At 40.2% G+C, this 20,193-nt stretch overlaps 2 protein-coding genes across 2 annotated transcripts; both read left to right on the forward strand.

Annotated features, from left to right (window-relative positions):
* Window positions 1–2,139: 2,139 nt before the first annotated feature.
* Window positions 2,140–4,285, forward strand: gem (GTP binding protein overexpressed in skeletal muscle). The gene is made up of 4 exons (XM_028581263.1): window positions 2,140–2,575; window positions 2,916–2,992; window positions 3,099–3,303; window positions 3,404–4,285. Exons 1-4 carry the CDS (start codon window positions 2,221–2,223, stop codon window positions 3,679–3,681), a joined length of 915 nt encoding a protein of 304 aa, XP_028437064.1. The 5' UTR covers window positions 2,140–2,220; the 3' UTR covers window positions 3,682–4,285.
* Window positions 4,286–7,570: 3,285 nt separating this feature from the next.
* cdh17 (cadherin 17, LI cadherin (liver-intestine)) lies at window positions 7,571–19,057 on the forward strand. Its single transcript, XM_028581126.1, has 18 exons — window positions 7,571–7,630; window positions 8,164–8,259; window positions 8,756–8,893; window positions 8,999–9,134; window positions 10,427–10,585; window positions 10,966–11,118; window positions 11,557–11,762; window positions 11,873–12,004; window positions 12,108–12,258; window positions 13,936–14,145; window positions 14,224–14,300; window positions 14,388–14,576; window positions 15,579–15,823; window positions 16,395–16,525; window positions 16,857–17,087; window positions 17,186–17,296; window positions 18,043–18,159; window positions 18,289–19,057. Exons 1-18 carry the CDS (start codon window positions 7,583–7,585, stop codon window positions 18,372–18,374), a joined length of 2,616 nt encoding a protein of 871 aa, XP_028436927.1. The 5' UTR covers window positions 7,571–7,582; the 3' UTR covers window positions 18,375–19,057.
* The last annotated feature ends 1,136 nt before the right edge of the window (window positions 19,058–20,193 follow it).

A 20,193-nucleotide genomic window follows, 5' to 3' on the forward strand; every position in this document is an offset into this window, starting at 1 on the left:
AGAGATAGCATTAAATTGCTTGCTTGTTTGACCAAACCTAAATATATTTCTGTTTACTATCATATTAGACGAAGAAACGCAGCAGTGTTTTAATTAAGAAGCTCTAAGTGGGGTATATGTGGCATTTTTCATTTTCTGTAGTTTGACTTATTGATTAATCAGCTAATTGTTCCACCTGAAAAACCTTTAAACACTGTATCTGCAGCCTCTTAATGGCCGATGCATCCCATGTGTATCTGTTGTCTTTTTCTAGTTTAGTGATTCCCCACTTTAAAAAAAACCTTTTGACAGCCTCATGTTGTATTCTGTTTGAAATGTAAGGATGGAAAGATCCATGCTGGTGGCAAAACAAGAGTTTTTTTCCACTTGTTGCTGAACATTACAACATAAATGTTGAGTGCAGAAAAAAAAACCTTGCTGAGTTCACTGAGAGTTTATTTTGTCTGCACAGAAAGAAATTACACTAATATTGCATTTGAACGGAGCCTCTTTAAAAAGACCAAAAGTCTAAAGTTAAAATGCCTTTGTATTCATATGTTTACATACAAATGCAGAGAAAATAAAATGTTAAGAATCTTATACAAAGATTATTGTAGATGTTTTTTCCCTTTTCAGTCCAGAGAACCGCAGATACATGATGTCAAGGACTCTAATACACACTGTATTGACAATGGTCATGGAGTTTTTATTATCCATACAACTACACACAGCCTGCATGGACTTACAAGACTTATTGATATAAACCACATCCAGAATGCAGTACATACATGTTTTTTGAAAAAATAATAATACATTTCTGGGGGAATTTGGCAACTTGAAGTAGAGGTATAAAATAGCATAAATTGGAAGTACTTGTGAAGTACAAGTACCTCTTAGTTGACTAACATTTGCTAACTGTGGCTTAATGACAAATATGGCATATTGCTAAACTAAACAGTACTACAAGTGGAGAAGAGTCGGAGAACAATTAAGTTAGTTATACAGCTATATTTTTTACCTACATTTGCAGACATTAGCTAACAAAGTGGTCATACCAGACCAACTAAGGCTGAAGCAACAAAACCCCTGAGTGTATTGATTTGTTGGTTACACTTTAAGGTATCTACATAAGAGTGACATGACACTGTCATGAACGTGTCATAAATATTATAAACAAGTTATAAACATTTATGACATAACGCTTCTTTTAATAATTGTCATTCGTGTTTGTCATGACAAGTTATGATTAGGGTTGGGGTTCAGGTTAGGCTTCATGTGTCATGTGTTCACAACATTGTCATGTCACTCTTACGTAGATACCTTCAAGTAAAGTGTTACCGATTTGTTTCTTCTGAGGTCAACTTATCATACCTAAGCAGAAAAATGTATTTTTTTTCTCAAAAGTCCCGCTTTAATAAATCTAGGCTACTTAAAGTTACATTCCAACATTGGTCTCCAGTCCATGTCTCTCTGAATTATAAGTATAAGAGCAAGGCAAATGATCTCCCGAAAACCTCATCTGTATATTCTCTAAAGATATTTTGTTAAATAATTTTGTATATCCCTGTTGCACGATGTAATACCCTTTTGCTGTAAATGTAAGCCGAGCCATAGTCCATTGCCTGACAAACCAGTAATAAATACCCATCACATCACAGTAAACACTCATGCTCCACTTGTGTGACACCCCCCCCTCCTCCCGTCTGCTCTTTATATAAACCGCAGGGAAACCCCATCGGAGCATTACAGACAAACTCAGGAGATTACTGACGGACTGCAGCAGACACGAAGAAGTTACCAGCTGTAAATGTCGCTCCGGGACTTACCGAGCAAATGCTTTTGCGATGCTAGAGTTCAACTTTGGTTCTAATGCGGGATGCACGTCTTTTACAGAAATAGTTTAATCTGTTTATCAGCCTCATTGGGGATGCAATAATTTACTGTTGAGTATAACTGCAGCAGAGCACATTTATTCTTACTTCACTGTCTTTTTCATAATTTTGGTTTTTTTTTGAGTTTATGCTCCCTTTGTCTAAGTGAATCTCTAAGAAACAAAAGGACATTTATGATGATGTGTATCTGAGCCGGATAAGAAGCTGTAAAAACGACTTGGAAGACAATATTTTCTTTTTTGGGGGGGGTTTTTTATTTTCCCTAAATCAAAGCACCACCTCGCAAAACGGTTTAATCCCACCACCACTGTCGGTTTATCCAGTTCATCCTCATTTTGTCGCCGGCACCATGCTGCCCAGTGTGCGCCGGCACAGCCTCCGCCTGCAGACCGAGCTCCACAGGTGGAGCATCTGCGACCCCGGCAGCCACCTGCTCACAGACAGCCTCCTGTCCCGGGTCCCCGCCTGCATCTCCCGCTCCAAGTCCTGCACCAGCTCCGCCGGGGAGTTGGACGGGAGCCACGGGAGCTGGTCGTCCTCAGACTCGGTCATCTCCACCGACTCTGCCGGGGAGCCGGCGGAACCCGGGAGCCCGTACCGGGTGGTGCTGTTAGGGGCCAGCGGGGTCGGCAAAACGGCCTTCGCCAGCATCTTCGCCGGGGCAGCGGACAGCATGGACAACGATGGCTGCGAGCTGTGTGGAGGTGAGGAAAAAGATGATAACTATAAACATTGAAATGTTTTCTAGGCTACTGTTATTATTGAAAGGATTTTTTATAATATATTTTAGACAAACAAAAGCAAACCAAATCCCTAAATAAATTACAAACTTTCTTATTATAATAACATACCGACAGAACAAATAAATTATGAAAAGGTCACTGTAATCTCAGTATTGCACCATGCACTTGTTAGTTTCCTATAATAATATAATACTGCATTTATGTTATTAGTATGGTTATGTCCAATCCATTGCTGTCAACAAAAGGACTAAAAGTCTATGATTGTACTAATGTAAAGTTTTCCTTGTGGTTATAATTTCAGATGAAATGTGTGAAAAGGAAATTGAAGTTGATGGAGAGCCTGCAACTATAACTCTGTTTGACACATGGGATGCAGAGGTGAGATGAAAAAACAGCTGCATTGACTTGTGTGAGTCAAAGGGGGGCACATTGTACATACCGAACTGTAAATCTGTTATCTAATTGTGTGCGTTTGTCTTTGCAGACTGACAATGAATGTGCTCAGGAGCACTGCATGCAGACAGGTGACGCATACCTGTTGTTGTACTCAGTAACTGACCGGGCCTCCTTCCTGCGAGCCTCAGAGCTCCGGATAACCCTGCGGCGCTTCCGTCCTGCCCAGCACACACCTATCATCCTGGTGGGGAACAAATGTGACCTGGTGCGACGCAGAGAGGTGTCAGTCAGCGGTGAGGAGACACAATCCCTGTCTGTTTATGAGTGATGAGCACTGTTCACTGAGTTTTTCATTTCTATATGTAAGTACTGATCATTGGCTTTCTGTTTCAGAGGGTCGTGCCTGTGCTGCTGTGTTCGACTGCAAGTTTATCGAAACCTCAGCCGCCATGCAGCACAACATCTGGGAGGCTTTTCGCGGCATGGTGCGACAGCTACGACTACGCCGAGACTCCAAGGAAGCCAACAAGCGACGCAGGCACATAAACACACGCCGCGAGAGCCTAACTATGAAGGCCAAGCGTTTCCTCGACAAGATGGTGGCAAAGAACAATCCCAGTGTGGCATTCTGGCTAAAATCTAAGTCCTGCCATGATCTCTCTGTGCTGTAGAAGCCTGTTTTAAACTCTAGACCGAACCTTTTGAGCAGGTGAACAAGTTACAGGCTGGAGAACAGAATATGTGGCCATGGGCTGAAGGGAAGTCAGCTTCTGAAGGGCTCAAAGTTGGATGGTTCAAACCTTAGTGTGTTCACACTGAGCCAGCATGGTGTACATGAGAGTTGTTTGCAACATTTCTGCACCACCATCCATATGTTGCAGTCTAAACCAGACTGAGTGGACTGAGCTCAGCCTCTGTATGGACTGGACAATCAGCACATGAAGTGACGCAAAGACTCGTCGTGTCTGTGTGGCATAAACTTTTGAGATTAGAGATCAACTGATAGAAACTGAGAGAAGGATGTGATGTTTCTCTGTTTTGAACAAATACATTGATATTTTTCTTTCCTGTCTTCTTTTTCCTCTTCCTTTTGCTCTCATCTCTGCCCACATTTGTCATCTGTCGATCCCCTAAGTGCTAAGATAACCAGTTGTAAGCTATTGATGATCAAGTATGATGATTTGCATGATGATTATTTAGTTGTTACTTTGAGTTTATTTATAATGTGTTTTTTTCACTCACTGTAAATATATAACAGATAGATGCTGTACTGTATTTTGCTACTTGTATGTTTCAGTGTTGCTTATTGAAATAAAGTGACATCATCCAATTTTTTGTGAAAAAAAACTGTTGCTTTTGTCTGTCGTCTCTATGTTACTCATGAGATATTACAATGGGTGACTCAGCTCTGACACAAAAGGGACACTTAAGCAAACCACGACACATCTGAGCTGATAAAAGATGAGTCAGGTGGCATTAAAGCTGAACTTTCAGAAACTAAATGAGCTGTGTGTGCGTGTGTGATGTGTGAGCACAGCGATTGGACTGCTCAGGGACTGAACAGAGATTTGAACATCATGCTCAGATCCCAAACTCAGTTTTGTTGCAAAAGCGGTTAAATATGTTGCCACGGTAACATTCAGAGGAGCCCAGGAAGTGTGAAAGAGCGTCAGGCAGATGGTGTTGGTGCACATTGGCAAGAATATCTACCACAAGGCAGAGCAGCATACATGGACCCATGCTTTACATAACACAGTCACCTCCATCTGAATTAGTGGCTTCATCCGCTGAACCATCAACACAGCAGTCACAGTTCTGGATAAATAACAGTGCTGTGAAACAGTGACTCACTCACAGCCTGTTTTTCTACAGTTGCAGATTCATACAAATCTCTGCCTTGTTTCCAAGCAGCTTTCTGCAGCTTGTAAAGCTCACTGCTTTCAGGATGGTAGAGTGTGCATCACGCTGTTTGGAACATAATCTATGTGAGGTTGGGTCATGAAGATAAAGGATAACACTCAATGAAAAAAAAAAAGCATTCCTTTTGCAGATGTGTTAAAATGTTTAGAGAGAGCCAAAGCTGGAGTCACACCTACTATTTAACAGTTTTATAGTACGTGCCTTGACCCGCTGAATAACGCGAAAATGACCCCATAGGTTTGCAGTCTTATAATGCAATGGATTGTCAGTGTAATCTGTTAGTCCTATTGTCTACACACACAGAGCTCCTTATCAGGCACTGCTACTAATGGAAAATCTGACAGGAAACAGTGCAGAGGTGCACAGGTCAAAGTCTGAGGGGAAATAAGAAACTTTAACGCTGAATTCTAAAGACATTTCCCTCATTATTATATCTGTTTTTTCAAAACTAACCCTAACCCTAACTTTATATTCACAGCTCACACGCCTGCAGCCCATTGCACCAAAGTACTTGACTATTGTGACATTCTTTCAACCGGTTTGTTTTTTGCAACTAAGACCTACCAACAAGATTCAATCTATTAACGTTTGAGGATTTATTTAAATTCAGTGGCTAATATTAGGTGATTAATGGATTTATCTTTTACAGTACTGTGCATATCCATGTTCTGTTCTTCCTGTCTCCTTTTCTCTTGTCAGCTACTCCTCCATTGGCTAACTCCACATGAGGGCAGGGTGATTAGACAATCATTAGATCCAATAAAACATAGCTGGTTAACAGTTTGTTAACGTTTGACTAGACATATGGGGCTGCTCAGATCCCTCTGAGGTCTAGGGAGTGACTCGCTCAATCTCTCTGGCAAGGTAAGTCTCCTCAATCTCCTGTCTCCCAGATTTGGAAATGTTGAGTATTTGGAGTAAATTTTGGTGTGTAAATTGAAAACAAACTAGGCTGCCTCTGTTGGTTTTCACAGGCTGTTTGATGTGTTGGATTCTTTCAGTTTGTTGCAGAAGTGCTCTGATCTTCACTTGACTTTGGCAGGGCCTTAGCGTCAGGTGTTGGCATATCTGACAACCGACCTCTCCTTGGCGACTTCCTGGGTTGTTGCCATTGCCTGCTGGCTTTGGGAAGATATTACATGTATGGGACACTAGCTTTGGTGTCATAGCAGCTGAAATGTAGACTGTCAAAGGTCATTAAGTTGTTGCGCTTAAAGGTGAAAGAAAGGGCCTGTAACACCCGAATCATTGGGTCATACAACTTTGTCACTTTGTCCATCGATAATTTGTTGGACAAATACAGTTTATAATTCAATTTACAGAATATTTTTGTCACTGGAAGTCAAGTTAAATCAAAATGGATATCTGTAAATTGGTAATGCCAGCAATGGCTTGTTAGTTAAAATGTCAGCAGAGGTAGTGGTCAACTTGGAGACAGAAATATTCATTAAAGTGAATTAATTCAAATGAAAGTAAATTGGTTGTGCGTTAATAAGGAGTGTACCAGGGCGCTGACATTAAAAGTGTGTTGTGCTACAAAAAGGTCATGAGCCACGACTCAATGTCACCTTCACCTTTCTGCGGTGGCTGACTTCACCCTTCTCTCTCGTCTGCAATTTACAAGTTCACAAATCGCAAACGTGGCCATGTATCAATACATTACTGATATATCTGTTAAGCATTTTATGTTACTCTTGTTTGACATGAAGGTTTTCTTCCTGTCATTATCCAAAGCAGTGTCAGTTTAATGTTAACTCATCTGAATATAAGACTATAACATCTTTGAGACGCGCTGAAAATACTGTTGCTGAGCAGAGTCAAAGTGTATGACACGTGGAATTATCTTCCATAAGTAACTTTTGGATGTCAGACAGAGACAGTACATGTGTTCGTTAGTTATCATTCTTTTTAAACAAAAAACCAAACCCACAAATACTAACACACAAAAAAGGCTGTTATGTTGTTTTAAACTCTGAGGCCGAAGTCCCTGGTGTTAAACACTCCACATTGACCTTTAAGTACCTGCGTCACATTGACACCCAGTGCAAAAAAAAAAATCACTCAAGTCTGGCATTGCGTGTAAGCCCTGACTTTCAGTTTCTCCTACATAAACATATTAAACATTAATATGAAATAAGCAAACAATAAATACAGAAACAAATACCGTCACCTTCCTAAAAATAATGGCCTAAGTCATTTTTTGACAAAAAATATGTTTTGCCTAAATCATCTCCTCATGGTGCTGGCCACCTCTGGTAAAATTGCCTACATCCTCAGTTGAACAGGTCATTTTATTATACACCTTTAGTATAATGGCCTATGTCAAGTGTGTGACTTAGGCCGTTCAGTTTTTTGTGTTTTCTGAAAAATTGACTTAGGCAATTATTTTAGGAAGGGGACGGTATGTACATATAACTGTTAAACATTAAGAAAGAAAAGGAGGTTGTATGGATTAGTGCAGGATTTGCGAACATGTTGAGGGACAGCACAGCCAGTGGAGCACAGTGAATATTATGCTTTTTAAAATGTAAATGTGTAATTTAAATCCTCCTCTCATGTCATGCCTCCCCAACCTCCTGCTTTCTCCTTCACCTTCTTTTCATCTCCTATCCTCCATATCTTCTCCTCCTCCTACTTTCCCAGACTGTGAACATGACACCCGTAATGCATCTGTTGTTGCTTCCACTCCTGTTCAGCATAGTGAGTACATAACACTGCCAACTGTTTCTTCTGTCCTTCAATACATATTTATAGTAAATGCACTAATACTTGAACTTGTTACAAGCATGCTTGGATTTATTCATGAACAATTTACGGGACAGTTTTGGAGCGTAGGCAATGCATGTGTGCATACTTTTATGGTATTTGAAGCATACTGTGCAAAGAAAATATTGATAACAAAGTGAAAAAAATGTGTGAAAGAAAATTTTTGGTAACTTATTTAAAACACATAAAAGAAGTGCAAATTGATTCTAAATTGAGCATTAGTCCTTTGTCTGTAGACTTTGCTCTCATGTCCTGCAGTGGGATATAAGAGTTCCCCCACTTTACATGTCATTGTGATTCAATAAATAACTAAGCTGTAAAAACCCGCCCTCAATGCCTCACTACATACAGCTACAGTACGGAGCTGAAGCGAAAAGGGCAAATGTAGGCGTGAGTGTCAGAAGTTCAGTTTGACCTTAGCCTACTATATTCAGTAACCTTTGACCTCTGTTGCTGTACTCTGATAGGCTGGTGCAAAGGATCTGGAGGAAAAGAAGGGCCCGTTTGAGAACACGGTGCTAAATGTGCCAGAGGGGACTCCAGTGCCATATCCCATCTATCAGGTATTATACACATGCCAGAAGTGGTGAAAAGTAACTAAGTCCATTTAGTCAAGTACTGCACTTAAGTACACTTTTGAGGTACTTGTATTTATTTCCATTTATGCAACTTTATACTTTGCTCCACTACATTTCAGAGGGATATATTGTACCTTTTACTCCACTACATTCATCTGACAGCTACTTACTCTTTGGATTAAGATTTTACATAAAAAAACAACATCTGATAAGCTTTCAAAATGCAAAACCAAACCCCTTACCTAAATCTACTTGAGGTCACAGCTTTCAGATTTTTTTGAGTTGTTAGCAGTGATTTTCCCTCTAAACCAGCCCTCAGATTTATCTTATGATAATTTAGATGGGGCAGACCCCTAGGTTGACAAACACTAAAGAGGTTTCTTTTGTTTCCTTTTGTCTGTGATCAAATGAAGTGTAAAAAGGTTATACATTAATCTGTCTTTTCATTTTTCTCCCTTCCTCCCCACCTTTCACTCCATAGTTTCAGGTGACCCATCCAGGTGTTAGTGATTTCAGGCTGAGTGGAGAAGGTAGGGAAGACATTAGGATTTCAAACGACGGGTGGCTATACCTGGAGAAGCCTCTGGACTGGTCTCGAGATGATCATTACATTATCATGGTAACGTGGTCCTTATAAACACACAGAAAATCATACTTTTGCATTGTGGTAGCAATAAAACATGTATTTATACATACTTGTGTTTGTGTGTGTGGCTCTATTCAGGTGGAGGCACTGGCAGGTGATGAAGTTGTGGATGGCCCAGTTTATGTGACCATACATGTGTTGGACATCAACAACAATGCTCCGTACTTCAACCAGAGCACCTACACAGCTGTGGTCAGAGAAAACAATGCCGCAGGTGTGTATTATAAGTACTCAAATAAGAGGAGAGGGAACTGTTACAACTAACAGTGGCATAGATCAAAATGTAAACAGTATAAAGAACAGTTAGTATGGATGGACAGGTTGTTGACACTTAAAGCTGTAAGTATTGAGAACATATATCCACACATTTGGGGTGGCAGTAGCTCAGTCTGGAGGGAGGGAGTTGGGTTGGAAACTGGAGGGTTGCTAGTTCAAGTCCCCATACAGACCAAAGTATGGTGGTGGACTGGTAGCTGGAGAGGTGCCAGTTCACCTCTGGGGCAATGCCAAGGTGCTCTTGAGCAAGGCACTGAACCCCCAATTGCTTGGGGCACCTATCCATTGACAGCTGCAGCCCCCTCACTCTGACATATCTCCATTAGTGCATGTATAGGTGCTGTGTGTGTATTTCAGGCCTGTGTGTAATGTGTATTCTAACAATGCAACAACAATGGAAGCTTTTGTACTTTGACGTGAATGTGACAGCCTTTCTGTAGATCAGTGGAATTGATCAGACTGTTTATCGAGTCCTCTGCATGCACGTGCATCCAAAAAGCATTGAGTTTCAAAGCTACACCGTCAGAAAACAACAAGATACTTTTTTCCCTTTTTTTCCTTTGAACTTACTTTACTTTTAACTCTAATATTATAATAGTACTTGTGTTTTGATATTTGTTTCTTTGCACTATTCTTTGTTCAATATGGTTTTGTTTGTGTACTACTGCTGCGACATGTGAATTTTCCTCCAGGGATAAATAAAATATCTACCTAGATTTACAGGAGGTTTAAGGTTGCTATTTGGCAGTGGGCTCTTGTGTATTGGATGTATGCGCTTTCTAGGATGCATCAACAAGACAAAATGTCCCTCATTACAGCTGTATTACTATGCAATGATAAGCTAACTTTGACAAAGAGATAAAGGTGGCTTAATGTTCAATGTGATGAACACCTCAACCAAGTTTGTAGTCTTTGCAGAGTGATTTTCATACAGTACTAAAATGAAGGGGAAACAATGGCGGTCTCCTAAAAACCCACAAACTGGTGTGCTTTTGAATGTGTTTGGCGGTAAAATAGTACAACCAATGTGTAGTTCATAGGCTGTAGCATCTCTAAAAGCACCATTTTAGTTCTTTAAATCTACCCTCTAAAGAATTCCTTCATGCATATTGGTTAAGCAATATTTCTATGTTTACTGACATCCAGTCATTTTAGTTCTCTGTTTTGTAATACTCAGACTATCATCTCCTTGTGGTAAGACTTTAACATCACTTTTGTCTGTTGTTTCAGGTATCCCATTTACCCGTGTGTTTGCGCTGGATCAAGACGACCCACAGACTCCCAACGCTCATCTGAGCTACAGCCTGGTCAGCCAGATCCCCAACAATCACCACATCCTCCTGTTCCAGATCGATCCTAACACGGGAGAGATCTCCACCACAGAAGAAGGTAATAACACACAAATTAACTAGGGGCACCGTCCGTGGGAAAGTTTGTAATCTGTATATCTCTGCCTGTAATCTGGCAGTATAGTGTCACTGTAAATCCAGATTACACAGCTCATCTTGTGTGTTCAAGATTAACACTGATCAGAGGCAGATTACCTAAATGTGTCGCATGACGTTGATCACTGACTACTTTGGGTGTTTGTGAGCATGGAAATGAGTCTGTTTTTGGAGTTGCCCGTTTACATCTGTGAGCTGTTTGGCATTGTACTGAACAATATTTGGTGTGTGTGTGTGTGTGTGTGTGTGTGTGTGTGTGTGTGTGTGTGTGTGCGTGTGTGTGTGTGTGTGCGCGTGTGTGTGTGTGCATGTGTTCTGTAACAGGGGAAAGGATGCTCAAAGCCAGACAAGGAATCCAGTATGGCAGAGGAGAGGATCGGAGCATTGATGCTCTGAGGACAAAGTTTAATGACTACTGTCCAGTGCAGAATATCCCCTATGAAGAAAACCCCTTCTTCACCTGTGTGGAGAGAGCAGGTTTGTATCCAGCAAAATAAGACAAATTTCATCATAATAAAATTAGGAAATCTTATAAAAATTTGAAAACCACTAAACTGCATACACATACTTTTGTTTATTTTGACTTATCTTAAAAGTGATGAGTGATCCCGACTGAGGGATTTGTGGTGTGTAAAAGCTAGAGGGTGTGAGAGTGACGGGTGGTGTCAATGTGGATGAACACAGACTGTAATGAAGAAACGCCTGTCAGCGATTAGTGCTGGTGGTGTGATTTATTGGGTGTTGAGTTGATGAGTTCAGCCAGGGAGAGTGGTTAAGCCATCACCGATGTTTCTTAGCTTTCCAAAATTTGAGATCTACTGAAATGTTTTTGTGACGTTCAACCCTCCAACATTTTCTTTTCGTTCCTTATACAATGGCTCTAATTGCAACTTTTGTCTGCCTCTGTGGTGTCAGAAATAAGGAGGAGGAATGTGGACCCCCTGGAGGACCCAGACTACACCCTATCTGTGCGCGTGCAGGACCTGGGAGGAGCGTCGGAGACCTCGCTGAGTGGAAACGCCATAGTGCACATTCTCGTGCAGCAAAACCTGTGGGTCAATCCTGGACCTATAACTGTTAAAGAGCACTTAAAGGAAACATACCCATTAGTCATTGCAAAGGTGTGGTGAGATGCCAAATGCAGACATGTTAAAGTACACTCACTATACCTACTCTGTATCCAGTTACTAACCTTCCCAATCTGGCCTCTTTCCTCCCTTTTTGGATTTAGGTCCAGTCTAATGAGCCCAACGCCATCTACAAGTTAGTGCAGAAAGAGCGAGAGCTGAAATTCCCCTTCCAGATCACAGAAGATGGAGAAATACATCTGACAGATGAGCTGGACAGGGAAGACAAGGACATGGTATACAATACATGCTTAGTTTGCTAAATAAATCTCTTTTATCCCACATTAAAATAACAACGTACTTCTTAGGGATTATTCTTGAACTAGTGTTCTGTTTCAGTACATCCTGGTGGTGTTCGCAGTGGATAGCGACGACAAACAGCTGGATCCACCCATGGAGATTCAAGTCTTGGTGGAGGATCTAAATGACAATGCACCAGTGTGTGCAAATATGGAGAATGTGTTTGAAGTGCAGGAGGACGAGCCAGTAGGTAAGATGTGTGTGTGTGTGTGTGTGTGTGTGTGTGTATGTGTCTGCCTGTGTGTGTGTTTGTGTGTGTCTGTCTGTGTGTGCGTGATTGTAACAATAACACATTCATCCTGTAGAGTGTGGCGTTCATACTGTATGCTTGAAGGTTAGGATGCTGCCTCATTCAGCCAAAGTATTTCTTAAACTACTATTCTCTTTCTTTGAATTTTACCTCACCATTGCTTCTTCTGTTTTCTGAGTCCAGAGTTTTCTGAGATTTATTAAATGTCTTAAGATTTACACTTAAGATTAGAAACGAAAAGTTCTTCAATGAGTGTGAAGGGTAAGACACATTTGTCATAGTGTGGGAGAAGTACTTAGATCCTTTACTTTAGTAAAAATAGTAATAACTGTCATGCATTTTTTATTTTTTAGATTATTTTTTGGGCTCTTCCGCCTTTAATCGACTGGACAGCTAGGTGAGAAAGGGGAGAGAGAGGGGGAAGACATGCAAGAACTTGTCACAGGTCGGACTCGAACCCTGGACCATTGCGTCAAGGCACAAACCTCCAAGCACTTGTGCCTGCTCCACCCACTGAACCAACCCGGCCACAAAAAATCATGCATTTAAAAGAAATATATTTTACCTTTTAGACTCATATGTTATACTATTGTTGCATAAATATGGATACATCAACGTGTAAGCATCACATAAATGTTGCTGCTGGTAACTGGGTGGTGATAGCGCAGTGGATATGACACATGCCTTTGGTGTGGGAGAGCTGAGTTCAATTTCCACTGCAGTACATCAACCAATGTGTCCCTGAGCAAGACACTTAACCCCTAGTTGCTCTCTGACATACTGTATATAGCAATTGTAAGTCGCTTTGGATAAAAGTGTCAGCTAAAAGAATGTAATGTAATGTAACGCTGGGGCTATTTGTAACTACTTAATATACTGCAGGGTAGCTTAGTCAATAATAATACATTATATTGTATTAGTTGATTATATTTAGTATTTATATATTGTATCTGCAAAGTAAATAGTAACTAAATGTGTCAGATAAATTAAGTGGAGTGAAAAGTACAATATTTCCTCTGAAATGTAGTGGAGTAGAAGTAAAAAAAATAAATTAGTCAAGTAAAGTAAAAAGTAATTTCACTCAAGCACAGTAAATTTACTTTCCACTACTGCAAGTGACTTCTACTTAAAGTGAAGTGTAAGAGAAACCTTCTTTAGGGACAGCTCTCCAGTGGTCACATTATTTAACACTTGTATACTTAAATCATAGGGAATTGGCTGAAATTGAAACCAAAAGCAAACTCAACTGCAGCAGCAAATAAATTCTGCTGCCGTTATACATTAGAGAAAGTATATGATTCAGAGAATTTAGTGCAGACGGATGCATGGAAAAGTTATTGCAAATCAAAATCCAGCTTTATTCTTGTCGTTAGATAAATGCAAAAGAAAGATCCTATCAAATGCAGACAAATAATAGGCAAAAAATATCTTATTCTGAATTATACATATTGCTATTATTGCTATTATGCACAATCTCTCTGGAACGTGTCTCAAAATATGTGTAATCACCTCTGATTCTGCCCTGCAGTCATCTACAGTAGGATCACTCTTACTGTAACAGCCTCCTTCAAATCAACAACATTTTGATTCTTACTCTTATAATACTTGTGGTTCCAGGTAGCCTGATTGGACAGCTGTTGGCCCATGATGACGATCAAGCCGGGACACTGAACGCTCAGCTGACTTTCACCATTGTGTCCCAAAATCCACCCACCGCATCCAACTCCTTCTCCATTGACGCTGCTTCTGGAAAAATCCAGACATTACGCTCGCTGCAGCGAAAAGACCAGGAGGTGTTTAATCTCAATGTCAGAGTCAGCGACCCAGGTAACACACACACTGTATGATGCAACACACCTGTAAATAGAGGTGAGTGCGTTTTAACAAGTACTTTTTGTGTCACAGAGTTCAGCACATTGTGTAATGTCGTTGTCAAGATCATTGACGTCAACAACGAGATGCCTCTGTTTGAGAAGAACGATGTAAGTGTGTGAACCACTTCCTGTCTCTTACATTTCTCTTGCTGTTTGGCTGATTTCCTTCATGTTTCTGTGTGTGTTGGTGTGCAGTATGGCAATCACACTCTGGCAGAGGACACTCCTGTTGGACACACAGTGCTGACCATCAGCGCAACAGACGCCGATGACCCAGACAGCGGCAGCTCATTTATCGAGTTCAAAATCACTGCTGGTAATGATGATGACATTTTCGTTGTGGTAACCGACGGCAAAGGCGTTGGCCATCTGGTCATAGCTAAGGTACGATATCTCCATTCTCTACATCTCCCACACAAACATACCCACAGATGATTTCATACAACTCATTGACTTTGATTAGTTTGAACTGTTCACGGAAACATTCAAGGTCCCTTTTACCATAAACCAAAGTTTACTATTAACCTCCCATGGTGTATGTTTTGTCTTTATGTGATATACTGTTATATAGGGTTTCAACTAATGATTATTTTCATCGTTTATTATTTCATTGATTTCTTTTTATTAATAAATTTATCGTAGGAAAGCTTTTTTTGCACACCTCTTTTGTCGGGCAGGTGCGTAGGATATGATCAAAAGTAGCAGATCAGAAGCTTAAAAAAAGTCTCAGTCTTAGACCTTCATTACCCGATGAACGTCTAAGACCGAAACGTTGTGTTTTTATAAATATATTATTGCTTGCGTAATGGTCAATGTGCGGGACCTTTTCTAAGCTATTAATAAATGTATGAATTAGTCTGTAAAATGTCAGAAGATATTGTGTTGGGCTAATTGCCTTCAGTCCTTGGTGTCGTCTTTAAAAATGTCTTGATTGTCCAACAAACCCAAAGATTTAAAATATATAATGACATAAAACAGAGAAAAGCTGCAAATCCTTACATTGGAGAAGTAAATGTTTGGCATTTTTGCTTCATAAATGACTTAAACAATCGATTATCAAAATAGTTGGCAATATCACACAAACGTTGGAAATCAAACATTATAGACAGTATTATTTCAAAGATTTCATATGAAAACAGCTGCTGTTCACAAGAGTTTAAGCTAATTCTATAGCTGCTGGATCTGACTTCTTACTACTTGTGTTATGAAATAAGAAGATAAAGTGACTTTGAATGTAAATTTAAAATGCCTTAGTTAAGCAGGTAGCAGAGACGATATTACAGCTCCAAGAAATGTGACGGAGTCACGACTCTGTTGTGACCTTCAACATACTCTTTTCCTCCTTTGTTCCTGCTTTTTCTAACCAGCCTGCTTGTCTCCTAACAGCCTCTGGACTTTGAGGTCTCTCCCACCTTCAAGCTCCAGATTGATGCTCGTAACCCAGAGCCGCTGATGAAGGATCTGGAGTACGGCAAGGAATCCACAGCCTTTGTTTTTGTGTCTCTCACTGACGTAGACGAGGATCCAGAGTTTAGTCTGGACATACTGGATTTGACTGTGCCTGAAAACACCACCAAAGGATCAGTGCTGCTCACTGTGGAGGCAAAGGATCCAGAGGGCAAAGAGATCAGGTTAATACACAATAACATGACACAGGCAGTAGTAACTACCCGAAACCGCTCTGAGATATATACCCAAATACAGACTTCAAAATATCCTCTTAGAAACCTAAGGTTAGACAACACTGACACTATGTCCATGTACTTCTGCAGTTTATGAGCTTAAACAAGATGTGCTGGATAATGAAAGACTGAACACACAAACACACACACATGCACATCTTTCATAGCTTAATAACTTTCCCATTACATCAGCACTGGCTATGTTTTTAACCGTACTGCTACTGTTAGGACTATGACATGTACCCAAGCCAGTCCCCCAGTTCAGAGCCTGGTGTATCGTGAATGATTTCTAATATCTGCCCTGTGTGTGTGTGTGTGTGTGTGTGTGTGTGTGTGTGTGTGTGTGTGTGTGTGTGTGTGTGTGTGTGTGTGTGTGTGTGTGTGTGTGTGTGTGTGTGTGTGTGTGTGTGTGTGTGTGTGTGTGTGTGTGTGTGTGTGTGTGTGTGTGTTTGTTTTTGTGTGTTTGTGTGTTTGTGTGTGTGTTTGTGTTTGTGTCTGGTTGCTATTGTGTGTTGTGCAGTTTTAAGATGGACGGTGACACTCGGGGCTGGCTGGAGATCGATGCTGCCACCGGAGAGATTAAGACCAAAAACAAGCTGGACAGAGAAACCCTAGAGACCTTTGAAGTCACTGTCACTGCATTTGAGAAAGGTGAGATATGAGACTCGTATCACAGCTTATTAGTGTTTTTGTGTTGTTTATCAGTTGTTACAAAGGCCACAACATTTTTCAAATTAATTCTAGCTCACAGTACTTTTGTTTTGTCCTGTTTAATTACATTTTAATTAAACAATCCTAACAGAAACACTAAGAACAGTTCTGTCTACTAGCTTTAAATGATAGAGTTATTATTTGTTTATGTTGTGGAAACTGTATTCATGACCTTTGACCTTTTGAAACGTGCCATTGTCGGCTGTTACACAACCACAAAGTAGTGTTGAATCAGGAAATCTCCTTCATACTTTCGGATTTCCCTCTTAAGAGAACCCTGAAAAGTCTTCTGAGCGCGTTGTGTCTGTGAGGCTGCTGGATGTGAACGACAACTTCCCTAAACTGATGGAGACCCAGGCCTTCATCTGTGCGAAGAAACCCGAACCTATCATCATCAAAGCCCAAGACACAGACAGTGCCCCCTTCTCTCAGCCCTTCACCTTCAGCTTCGGTTTTGCCCACGGCAAGAAATCTCCCAACTGGGACCTGAAAAGTATCGACGGTACGCTGACATACTGTACTACTGAAGTGATATATCAGACGATGGTGTAAAACTGAGTTGTGCTTTTAGATCATTGCATTTTTCTTGTTGCCATGCAGGTACAACAGCTAAACTGACCCTGAAGAAACAACCAACTGAAGATAAAACCTTCACTCTCCCCATTAACATTAGAGACAATGCAGGCATGGGAATCACACAGTCGTTTGAGGGTGAGTTCATTCTCTAAATTAAGCTTAAAGGGTAAATCTGGCGACCAATGTCTACATTGTTCCTTCATTACCATGAACACAGGCCCTGTCATTTGTTTTCAGTCAATCCCATATTCATCTAGCCTGGCATCACTAGACTAATTTGCAAATGGGTATTAAGCAACGAAACGACATAGCTCTGAGCGACACATGCAAGGTTGAAACAGAAAAAAAATGGCGGCCGGGTCACAAACTTTCTCAAATTACAGCTAAACAGCACACTAAAATGTATTTCTGAAAATGGTCCCCAACAAATGTACGGTTTTCTCCACTACAGTGCCCAGCTGTTTTAGGAAATTACTGAGCATTTTTTAAGCTTATTTTTAAACATACAATGTTATATTGTGACCAATTTTTGAAAGAATTATATCTTCAGTAAGAACAAATGTGCTTACAGCTTAGTCAGAAGGGATATCAGTAGGTATTTAAAGACTGTATTTTCATTTTATTTATATTTTTAGCAGGAAAAGACAGGTTACACAATTTCAAGGGCTGAGATAAGAGATGGTTGTTGATAATGAACTAACACATTGTGGTTTGTGTCTTTTAATGGGATTTCTATACAGAGATTAACCTCAGTCAGTAATTAATAATTTCTACTTTTAATTGATGCCCGGTGGGGAAATTACAACTAACTATGGCACTTTACTGCACACCATGTCTCTTATAAAAGTTTAATGTGTGTTGCTCTCTAATCTCTATACCAGTGAGAGTGTGTAACTGCACAGAGCTGGGCTACTGCTACTTCCCACCAGAGGAACGTGCCTTCAGGTTGGGGATGGGACCCACCATTGGGATCCTGGCTGGCATTCTGGTTTTCTGCGGTAAGACTGACAAACTCAAATAAAAGTCTGTTATCTGGCAAAACCAAACTTACACATGAACTGGCAGCCATCATACTGTACAGTCAGATGTATCTTGTAATGGACTTTTTTTTTTTGGTCTTGTTGCAGTTATTATCTTCATTATTGTGATCAAACGCGCAAATAAAGGGGGCAAGAAGACGACTGAAGAACAAGAGAGGAACGCCTTGATGTAGAGACTGCATGCATACACACCCACGCACACACATATTTGTACTTTTATACTTCAACCGTCAACTCATCTACATGGCTAACCTGAACCTAATTCTGGCCTAAACCCTAAAACCAAGACATATAGGCTCATTTACAGTTTTTTTTTCTGTTGATCAAGAAACATTTTCCCTGCCAATCAACTAATAAAACAAAATAAATTAATAAATAAATCCTCACTAGCACAACAGCAGAAGTGAGGATCGGTTTTTCCAACAATGTCCTCACTCTCAAGGTCTAAAAGTTGAATCAATTATCACAAATATCGATGTGCACACACACACGCACACACACACATGCACACACACATATTAACGTAAGATTTATTTTATTTTATTTACAAGAGAGTTGATTAATAAGTGCTGTGCATACTTAATTACTGCCAGGTGGCCCCGTGCTAATCATGCATTCATAAAGCTTGTTAACGTCTTTATTTGAATTTCACTCCCAGACTCAGGTTGTTTCATTAGAATTTTAATCATCTCACATAATTCAATTAGGCCCAGAGCCTTTGTGTTGTAATTCTCTTCTGCTTGAATGTTATGTTACAGCTAGACATATCTTTAATGTTGTACATCTTAAACCCCAGGATGTCATTGTGTGTAATGAACAAAAACAACTGTGTTTATAATGAGCACTCACTGCTCTGTGTCCCAATAAACAAAGAAACTGGGAACCAGTCTGGTTTTTATCTCATTGTGTGTGTTTGCGTGCCTGTGTGGGTGCGTGTGCAGTACATGTCAGAGCGGACGCGTGTTGCAGCATGTGATCAGAGACATAAGCATCCACACCTCAGCTTGACACAAACAACTTCCTTTACGCTCTCCGACTAACATTTACTCTGTGCTTATTAGTCAGTACTGTTGCATTTGTCTTTTTCTGGACTGAGCTGTGGCCTCATAATGACAAACTCAACTTGGAGCCTCCCCAGTGTTTATGTCTGCACTCACTCCTCGCCTGTATCCCGGCAACACTTTCCACAACAACACACACACACACACACACACACACACACAATCCTGGAGAGGTGGGAGAAGTTGAAAGGTTGAGGGACAGAAGAGAAGAGGTGGAGGAAAGACAGAGAGAGTAAACTCTGTCCCGACCATCTCTGGATATCAATCCTCACCGTCACCCCTCCCCCCCTATGTGCTGGGGAACCCTTTTATCCTAATATAGAAATACTAAGGGAATATCCAGATAACTATGACCTGGATGACTGAGAACCTTCAGAGACAACTAAGGGAATATGATTCACCATCACAATCAACGATGATCTGTTGATTTGACACCAAGACTAATTTGACACCAGCTTGTATTGCATATTTAAGTCAAAAAGTAAAATCAAGATTTATTATTATATATATATATATATATATAACATACTATGTGCTTCTGAAAAACAGAGTCAGTAATCTGTTAGCCTGTTGATTGTAATTTATTATTTATTTATTTGACAGGGACATTGCACAACAAATGTGTTGCACAGACCAGAGATAGCTACAAGTTAATTTTCATCTGTAGTCCCTGGGGAGAGGCAAAGTGACAGCAGGTATATACAGTGGATGATGAGCATTCCTACTAATAAGTTCATTCACAATATAAAATAGATAAAATACAGATACAGCACCTACACAAGGATCACCTCAACAGAAATGCAATTTCAATATTTACAGTATGTACAATCATTTATTTATTTTTTTAATTTTATTTATTTTTTTATTTTACTTTTATTATTGCCTACCTAAAATTTTAACAGTACCCTAGTTTACCAGTTTTGTATTAATG

Source organism: Perca flavescens, chromosome 6 (genome assembly GCF_004354835.1).
Source record: "Perca flavescens isolate YP-PL-M2 chromosome 6, PFLA_1.0, whole genome shotgun sequence".
NCBI classification, from domain to species: Eukaryota; Metazoa; Chordata; class Actinopteri; order Perciformes; family Percidae; genus Perca; species Perca flavescens.